The sequence below is a fragment of the Dermacentor silvarum genome, chromosome 11 (genome assembly GCF_013339745.2).
Source record: "Dermacentor silvarum isolate Dsil-2018 chromosome 11, BIME_Dsil_1.4, whole genome shotgun sequence".
Lineage (NCBI taxonomy): Eukaryota > Metazoa > Arthropoda > Arachnida > Ixodida > Ixodidae > Dermacentor > Dermacentor silvarum.
This window is the reverse complement of record NC_051164.1, coordinates 53,722,243-53,732,242: the sequence shown is the minus strand read 5'-3', so window position 1 is coordinate 53,732,242 and position 10,000 is coordinate 53,722,243. Positions and strand designations below refer to the sequence as shown.

At 44.3% G+C, this 10,000-nt stretch overlaps 1 protein-coding gene across 1 annotated transcript in view; it reads left to right on the top strand.

The window, feature by feature from the left end:
- Positions 1-9,723, top strand: part of LOC119432586 (5'-3' exoribonuclease 2 homolog) — a 38,739-nt gene extending 29,016 nt beyond the window's left edge. The window contains exons 19-25 of the mRNA XM_037699749.2: positions 1,258-1,342; positions 2,624-2,674; positions 3,589-3,696; positions 5,165-5,254; positions 6,769-6,841; positions 8,302-8,385; positions 9,716-9,723. Coding sequence (XP_037555677.2) covers positions 1,258-1,342; positions 2,624-2,674; positions 3,589-3,696; positions 5,165-5,254; positions 6,769-6,841; positions 8,302-8,385; positions 9,716-9,723 — 499 coding nt within the window. The remainder of the gene's footprint in view (positions 1-1,257; positions 1,343-2,623; positions 2,675-3,588; positions 3,697-5,164; positions 5,255-6,768; positions 6,842-8,301; positions 8,386-9,715) is intronic.
- Positions 9,724-10,000: the final 277 nt, after the last annotated feature.

Sequence of the window (10,000 nt, the reverse complement as noted above, 5' to 3'; positions counted from 1 at the left end):
TTTAAGTACTAGTCTATTCGTTATTGTGGGGCTGAATCGGAGAAAAAAAAAGACGAAGCTATAATGACCGCAATTTTGCGATGGAACGACTAGTATTAAGCGTATCGTTAACCAAAAAAAAAAAGGCAATGGCAGTATGCTTTACACAGCTTACGTGGGTAGCTGATAGTTCTCTGAAAATTAGATGTGTACAATAGGTAGCCAGTGATCTATTATGGTGACAGAATGAGCGCAGAGCAAAGGAAAGCCCAATAGAGTGCGCGAAAAGAGAAAGCTGTGGTGTGATGAGACAAAGAAAATTTGCAGTTGTACAGAGTAGCCTGAACTGCTACTTGGAGGTCGTTGGTAGAGGCCGTCGTCATTCCGTGGTCTTAGATATCTAAGTTGGTATTCTCAGTGATGACTACGAAATTAATATGTCATCCGGTATCAGACCTTAGCCCTGCACACAGACTGGCCGCAACGTCAACAACTTGCCTCCAACAGTAGCTTCAACCTCGTCTCATATCACAAGGAGCTCTTTTGGAAAGTGTTCATAATTCTGCCAGCCATGTTTCGATTTTCCGCGTCAATGGCTTGCACCCTGTAGAATTGACTTTTTTGAGAATTTTAGGCTAGCTTTACTATTCCCCAATTCATACGAAAAAGAAATTCACTGGGGAAGTTTATATAGCCTTTGGCTTTTTATAAAGGCGCCTTGGTCATGTTTCAAATGTGCGAACATATGATTTGCCTAAAAAAAAGCAAGTTATTTTAATCGCGTCTCATCTTTTCGAGTCTTCTAAATTGTTTTTAATGAAGTGCGATCTTGGTTTGTCCAAATCAGCCCCCGAATTTTTTTGAGCTCGATGATTTTCATTTGAAGCCTCGTGTACTGTTCCATACAAGTTTCTCCGGTATTTACAGCCGTTGCTGCTAAGCTTCTCGTTATGTTTTGTAACCCACCGTACACAGCGTCCTCAGTTGGGGATGCGTATCAACGACCATGCAAGTCTGTCGAATACTATACTAGAGGGACACAAAGGTGTGCTTGTGGCGTGTAAAGCACTAGATTGAATGACAGCGGTGATAAAGGCAGAAAAAAATCACATTGCAGTACATTCAATTATGGATATGAAGTGGTAATTATGCCTGCCTCTACACCATCCTTATAAGGAGGTTTTGATGTGCTAGATTGATACGAAGGCACGCTAGACACGTATAGAGCGCTACACTGAATGACAGAGGTGATAAAGGCAAGCGCTTGTTTCGTTCCAGCCTTTGGGAACCCGGCTGGAGACAGCGATATTATGTGGCCAAATTTGACGTGACCTCGGATAACGATACCTTTCGGCATCACCTGGTAGGTTCCACTACTCACACTATCGCCATTCGCTATGCTTGCATTTTAGCCGATCAGAAGAGTATTTTGCTGAAGGAGTCGCTGTCACGAAGTGCAGAGGGACAAGATTGTCATGCAAATTGTTTTCCGAAATAATAATCAGCTGCGCGTTTTAAGGTAAAGCAGACATAACTGCATCGAAGGTAGATTATCAGCGAAGCAGTGTAGCACACGAAATAGAGGTGACAAAGAATTTACATCAAAGGTATGAACAAATTTTATTTCTCTTGAGCGGCGACGGCGGTTATCCTGGCGGTCTTGATCGACGACAAACATTCACGTGGAAGACTACCGCGATCTCGGGGAGCCAGAGGAAACTAGACATGCGCATCTGGACCGCTACGCCGGGAGAGCGGAAGGAAAGTAGACACGGAAGCGCCTGGAACGACGACAAAGAGAGGGCGGTGCTAGCGTACACATGGCCGATGTGGGTCGAACAGTGGCACATCTTTGGGAAACTCTTATTATCTAACTGAGAGTCAACTGATCTTGAAAAAGGTGAATATTGATAACTAATCTACTGAAAATGCATATCCAAGTGTATAGACTTTTGCAAAGAATGAAGCGATGTTGCTTCAAATTCGGGAGCTGAGTTGACGGCTACGAAAAATGCACGGAAACCTAGCCGTAGACAGCTTCGCTCTAAAAGGAACGAGCTCAACATGAGAAGGAGTCTTTGGCCGACAGAAAGCGTATTGTCATAGCGGCCCTCTTGAACCGCCTCCACCAACCATCCGTAATGTGCGCTCCGAGAAAAAAAAAGACACCTTGAGTCTCTCGACGAATTGGCTGAGTGGAAAAGATATTCATTTGTGTTTTTTTAAGGTGTTGTTCAATTCAATAGCGAAATAAAAATTGCAGCGACAGAAAGTAACGTCACTTTAGCGTCATAATTATTTCCTGCTAATCCACCAGCGAAACAGAAAGTGAAAGATAGTCATAATAGAATTTTATTGAATTGCCTTAACAAAACTGCACAAATATGGTGATACACTTTTTATACATTAAAAAAAGGTGTCCAGACTTTGTAAAAAACGTACATTTTGCCGTATCTGTTATACAACGTAATCTATTTTAAACTCTGGAGAAACCAATATCGCCTGATAGTTTCCTGCATGAATACGGGTAAGAAATGCGTAGGGCTTATGCAAAACATAACGTGCCACTGTTATGGACTGCGCAGTTTAATTACGTTGGCAGAGCTGCGAATTAAAGCTGATTAATACCGGACTGTTCGTGCAGGCCTGCGAATACACCAAGGGACTTTGCTGGGTGCTTCGGTACTACGTTCAGGTAAGCCTTTCTGCGCACGTCCTTGCAGACTATCTTGTAAAACGACGGTATTTCTTCAACGGTCGTTGCGAATTTCCAAAATGTAAGGCCGCAGCATTTCAGCGCCCATACATTCAGCTTTGGTGATGTGTATGGTTCTTCCCTCTCAACTCCACTGCCTTTAAGCGTGCGAATACCTTTTCCCAACGAGCGCAACTTAGCGAGCGCATCACCAGCGCTTGATCTTTTTACGTGCCTAGCATAAGAGTCATACCGTCTAAGTGGTAGTCACTGGGTGCGTAAATTCAGCTAACGCCCCACTTTATAGCAAACGCACATACGGCAAAGCCTTTCTGCATGTCGATGTGTACGGACGTTTCTTTTTTTCTTCTCTATTTCTATTTGAGCATTGTATAAGGATGGTTGTAACCATAAGGCAGTAAGAAAATGCCGCTAATCGAATAAGAGTATGTCATCGGAAAAGGAAATTGGAGGTGATAGAGGGTGCTAGAAAGTGACCACCCCCCTCCCTATAGGGCCACCATACAAGATCAATCCCTCAGTAACCCATAAACTCTGCAGTACAGCTATTTTACTAGATTTCTCGTGCTGGGTATGAGGGTCGTTATTTTGACCCTGTATATTGTATCTACCTTAACGTTCAGGTGTTACCGGCCCATGTACCTAAAATGCTGCTGTGTGCTAGCGTGGCTGCTGTGGAGCTTGCGGAAAAAAATTAACAGTGTAAGGTGGCATGTTGTAAATGCGCAATTACTGCTTTTAGGAAATATGAGCAGTGTGGTTAAAACTCGGTCAAGTATATTTGCGAGAAATAAAAGCTATGCAAAGAGAAAATAGTTGTGGAACTGTATTTTTGTTGTTATGTATCAAGCTTGAATGAGGTGATGATCCCTTTAAATTTGCCTTTTTTGAAGGGGTCCGGATCATGGAAGTGGTTTTTCCCATATCTCTACGGGCCCTTTGCGTCGGATTTCGTCGATGTAGCCGATATTGCCATCGACTTTGACCAAGAGACCGAACCTGTGAGTCAACCTCCTTGTCACGCGGTGTCCAAATTAGAGTGGCGGGTAGGATTGCACGCAGCACTGATCTCTGAGGCCCAGATTCCGTAAAAGGGAGTTTTAGCCTTTTAGTACACGTCTTTAAAATTACGAAAAAAAAAAAAACCGTGACTTGTTTCCAAACGCTGTTAACGCCATTTTCTGACGGCAGGTGGAGCCATACGTTTCCATGATAGTATGTTCTGTCTAGCTGCTGGCGTAAGAAAAACAAAAAACGTCAGTCGAGGGTTGGCGCTAAAATCTACAAGGTCATGGTAGTTCAAACGATTCGATGTCTAAACGTGCTTTATATCTCCCTATTCTGTCTGCCTCTTTTTCATGCTCATTATTCACTCATTTCGTACCTTCATCGTATCGCATTTCACGCGCAAATACGCCGATTTTGTCTTCTTAAAAGGCCACACTTGGTCGACGCTTTCTTGGTCTTTTATGAACAAGACGCCAGGTGGGCCAATCCCTGATATTGGGTAGTCTATGGTGCAATGTCTTTAATTTTTTTCTATATTGGCGCTAATACCGCCCGTATAGTTAATTTTAACTACTCTGCGACTAATGCGCGCTTCATGTGGGCACCGACGAAGGCGCCTTCCCGACAATGGCAGCTCACGAGCGCTACATAAGCCATTTTCCCTAAAGTGTACCGTAAGGCGGCTTTGCCTCAACATGCGTATATCTGCGGCGGTGCACGCTTTACAGAAATTTGCGCAATGTGGTTAGTTTTTACTCTATTAGCGATAATCATGCCGGTACAATCAGCGTGATGGCTACTACTAGGCGTTTCGCAAAGCTGGCGTAGGCGCTGGCATGAACAGAAGCACCGCCACTGCTGTTACATGCATTACACCTCGATGTTCCGCAAGTTGAGACCGAAGGAAAACCGTCAGTGCTCGCAGCTGAAGTTAACGGTCGGTTTCCCTCAGACCACTGTATTTTCACCGCGGTGTGGTATATGCACACAGTTGGTCAGAAGCAACGCTGGTACGCGCAAACCTTGTGCCATCAGTGCAAGGTAAAATGCCGTCCGGCCTCCGCTGCTGAGTCGATTCTGCAAGACGTCACTGTGCGTCCTGCTTGACTTCTCGGTTTATAATGCCAAACCCACCCTGTGGCTCCTGGTGTCCTTGGGGACCTTCTAACTTTCCGCAAGTTACGCATGTGCCGTCGATACCCTGACAGCATGACGGAAGCGGCGCGACCGGGGCGAGCGCACCTCGAATATCACCGTAATTACTGTACATCGCAATAAACTGACCAGATTGCTCAAGCCAGTGCGCGGACCTTATGTGGAAAACATGTGATGCGCGGCGAATGCATTTGGCGTTGTTTAAAATCCTCTGACGCCGTCGGTTAAACGGCGTGCCAGTCTTTTTCGTTCGTGCCGACGCTAACAGCCGCGCACTGCTTGTAAACCGCGTTTCCTCGCTTGCAGCTCAAGCCCATGGAACAGCTTATGTGCGTCCTGCCGGTGACCAGCAGCCGTCACCTTCCCGAGCCGCTGGCTGACCTCATGGAGGGCCCGGTGAGCGTTGTTCTCTGGGCAGCTTTGCATAGCGCAGCTGGTCACACTATCCACCCAGTCAGGTCGGCCACCTAGATCATATTTATTGCCCTGTCCTTCACCTGTCCGTTCCACTTTCTTTGTGCAATAAACGCGAGTATTCAAACCGAAGCTTTAGTTCGTGAACCCCACAGGGTTTCGCGACCGTGGGCGCTGCGGTCTGGCTGTTCCTTTGCCGAATTGGCCAACCAGTCACTGCGTCCTTATATACACATTATGAGAATACTGCAGCAACATAAAACCAGTTATTAACACACTGTTACGCAACGTTTCACAAAATATGTGGGTATAGGTAGCAACACCTGCGTGAGGGTGCTTGCATTCTTGACATATAATTCACGAAAAATTCATTTTGTAAGATGTTTGGAGTTTCAAAGATCTTTTCCTGGTTTTGTAGCTCGTGCATGTTTATGTCTTGAAAATTCGTGTGATGGAATGTACTGTAGTGCTTTTTTTGGGCTTGGAAGCTCTGCAAAGCCCTACTGTTCTCGCTGCAAGGAACTTTCCTAGCATCTGTTCTCGTTTGTTGTCGTTGCTGCATTTATGGCCTGGTAAAGGAAAGGAGATACATTGACACAATAAGAAACGGAATAAGCCTAATGCTACAATGCTAAGCGTAACAAGGCAATATCCACGGAAATTTCTGGCCGAACAGCGATTCTGCTAATCAAGCATGTCAGAATCTATCGCTCCGAGATTGGTTGTGCAGTTCGGTTGAAGAATCCTCCCCAATGCAAGGTTACTTCAGTAAGGCAAAAAGACAAATAACCTTTACATCAACGTTTGAGTTATGCTTGATAATTTCCTACCATTTTATTTCAGGAAAGAATGATCGGAAAATGGGAAATTAACAAAAATAGGTCACATCTTAGCAGTAATTGTTGGGATGGGCGATTTCGCACTGTTGTATGTATACATTAGTCATCAATAGGATTACCGCCCCCCCCCCCCAAAAAAAAAGAACAGAAATAAATAAAAGAAAAGTAGAAGCAAGAATTATGAGTCGTACTAGAGCGTTTGTCCACAATAAAGCGCGAGCCCTAAATAATGACATTTTTTAGTTGCTTGCGTGAACTAGACACAAACAGTAAGCCGGCTATCAGCATGCTAAGTGCAGCTTGAGCTTGTGAACGTCCAATGTCAACTTGCGTATATATGGTGTCCCAGTTAACGTTAGCCACGCAGTTATAAGAAAGAAAAGGTTTAAATAACATGATTCAAGACACAATTTTATTATCTATCTTGTTGGGTCGCTAGACCTCTGACGACCGAGGGCCGCAGGTCTTTTAAACGTATCTTGCACCATACTTTTCTTTGAATCTTTTATTTTCTTTAAGAACTTGACTAACGGCAACTAGGGCACACGGTATAAGGTCTTTGTTTCAGTCTGTGTGCCGCCTGCTGGTAAGGAAGAAAATTGTTGCATCACGATTATATTGTTTCCTTTTATGTACGTTTTATTTCGTATTTTACAGAAGTCACCTATCATTGATTTCTATCCAAAGAACTTCAACATCGACCCCAATGGCCACAAGTTTAACCGGCAAGGTTTGTGCCATATAAGTATTTGAACTCCATTCATTCCCATAATTAAAAGCTCTTTGTGAATGAATAGCTTGGGTTGCTTGGCATATGCCACTAAATGTTGGACGCTTGTAGACGAAGACGGTGCAAATTGAGGTTTCGCGAGAGCGGGTTACAAGCAGGCTTGTGTACGTAACTAATTAAGTGTGATTATTTACTCGTAATCAATTACAGCGTTTTGGTAATTATGTAATTTAATAATTACCTTTTCTACAGGATAACGCTGAGTGTAATTCGTTTACTGTCTTCAGTAACCAATTACATAGAACAAAGCTAAATGTTTGACTAAACCAGCTGTAACAGGCGACAGAGCTTTGAACGCTTAGATCTGGCGGGAACTGCAGCGTCCAAAGGGTTGTAAACGGGCACGTGGGTTACCTCCTTCTCACATTCAGCATCCTGCAACTGCGCATGCATTACTCGAGCAAGGCAGGCTTGCAGATTTCCACCTCTCTTGGAACTCTTGCCTTTCTGGCTTTAATTTCATAATAAATTTATTTCTCTCTATTCTGCAAACGCTCTTAGGCCGGCTTCATAGGCTGTAAGACCCGCTTCCCAATTCTTCTTCGCTTAGCGCAGTTTATGGCTTCTTTAGTAAAGACAGCCAGCCGTTACACGCATCGGTTTCTATCCGAGTGATACACACGTGACTCTCATGCATCTATTTTTGCGATTATAATACACGAGTAGTACTTTAAGAGCTGAATATTAGGCAGCTTAGTATTGAATTAGATTTGGCCACATTTTCATGGAACGTGAACGTTTGCTGGCGTCCGTCAAAATCAGCCGTTTCAGTCTAAACAGCTATTGAGACGGAGGCCACACTTTCAACACGTTGTCAAACAAGTGCCGCTTCCATTTTTATTTATGTTTCAAATTATTATTGCAATTGAGCGAAATAAAAATGCTGAAAAAAAAACTTAACTGCTTTTCTGTGGCTATTTACCGGCAGTTGAATATTTACTTAAGCTATGCTTGTAAACCAGGTTTGCGCAGTTGGATAAGTCTTTGTTTTTACGGGGAGGAGAGACACGCTAAGCCTAATAGGACACAAACGATAAAGACCTGGCTACGTCATGCTTGAAATTGCCGCACCCTCTCGCCGGGACGTCGTCGTCTTTGGCAGCGTCCGGTCGTGCCTAACCAATTGATTGCACATAACAAAGGATTGCATGCATTGCATAATAAACGAAGTAAAAGTGTAGCGTTACATGCTTTAAGAAATTCTTTTCGCGTTATATGGATGGCGAAATACGAGAAATACACTTCGACGTCCATGACCTCACTGCCAGTTTAAGCTTAGGGTGACGCTCGTTCTGTGCCCTTAGTATGTTTTTTTTTTGTGTGTTGGTGTTCTGATGTGGTGTTGTGCGCCAAATGCGCTCTGTACAGATGTCTTCGCACCAAACATGTTCTGTGCGCAGGTGTCGCGCTGTTGCCCTTTGTGGAAGAGAGGCGGCTTCTTGAAGTTCTCCACGTGGTATACCCTCTCCTGGACGCAAACGAATGTAAGCGCTGGCGCTAATAATGATTGACGTACAAGGCCATCTAGTCCTACCAGTGTCGGGTATTTGGTGTCGATTGTTGGATCAATAGTCTTTGAGCAAGTTTGAAGAAACACTAGCCGATTACAGAGGCCCATCTAGGTAGAAAAGGTTTAAACCAATAATGCCATATTATTTTTCAAATGAGTGTCAATACAAGTAGTAATAGGTGTTAGTAATTTAACAAAGTAAAAATGAATGTGGAACGTGTGTAGACACGTTTGGGAATCCTCATGTAACCATGCTTGCCTCAGCTACTTACGACTTGTCTTAAGTACGACTACTACAGATGGACGCGCACATCAAATATTCAATATAGGCTGCCATAGAACCGACGAAGCAGCACCATTTCCGATTAATGACATTTTGAGCGGACGCCCATCGTAACATGTGTCTCGTTCTTTACAGATGCTTCGTATTGCGAGGGCCGGCATCTTGCGGCTTGACATTTAGATTTCCCTCGCGGGCTTCGCTGAGAGTTGCTATTCATAAACGCTGACGTGGGTCGAAACACTGACTAGCACATACTCACTCTCAACCTCACTGTAAACGCCCGTTTATGACGCAGCGTTAATTGTCATCTCCTATGAATGTCTATAGGGACTTGCACAGAAATTACGACGTATCCCTATGAGATCCTCAAAAATTTATGACGTTGGTGGGCGTGATGCCCCGATCGTTGTTGCGGTTCTTGTTCCTTCCGGTAAAAGCGAGCTTAACCACTTGGCATGAGCCACGTAAGAACAACGACATTTATCGGCAAGAAAGGAAAAAAAAACTATGGCGATGCAGAGTAGAAGGCTTTCGAAGAAAAATTAACAACAGCTAGCGCAGCCACTACGTCGACAACTCGCATGTAAACTAGCGACATTCTGATTGACGAATGCTATTTCATGTCGACTACATTAGGATTTATGAATATTTTAAGCAGTTGTAAATGTTCCTGCATCTTGTAACGCAGCTTGCAGGGCGTCCCCTACGGGATCAAAAAGTGTCCACGTTTAGGAATATGTCCCTACAGTTAGCGACACCTGGTTGCCGACGCACAAACGCCCTGAATGCTGATGGGCGTCATTGAGAACGCGAATGACAGCTCGCCAGGGCGAGCTCCGCAGATAACATCCTCTGAAACTCACCTTGGATTATCTTGTGGCAACCTTCGCAGTACTTTTGAGCGTTTCCTATATTTCGACCACGTCGCCAATTCACTCATTGTTTCAGTGTGTTTCATACTTCATGAGTAGTGCTGTTGACATAAAATGGTTTTTTTTTCATTGACTTTTTACCCACGCAGGTGGTTAAAAAATGTCGCAGTGTCGCCCGCAAGGCGCAGCATCAATTGCGATAGGAAATTAGTAGAGAGCAAATGGAGTAGGGATAGTATTTTTATCGGCTGCATAAACTTGAGAAATTCGCTTACTAACTGAATTAACAAGCGTGGTGTCAGTGCGCAAAAGCAAACATGAATGGATCACACTCGATGACCGCAACAACCACTGTCAAAACGCTGGCGTGGGGAAGCGCGGCCGCCGCAGCGAGCGAAGGTTCGTGCGGTCTATCGCTTCAACGGAAACTGAAC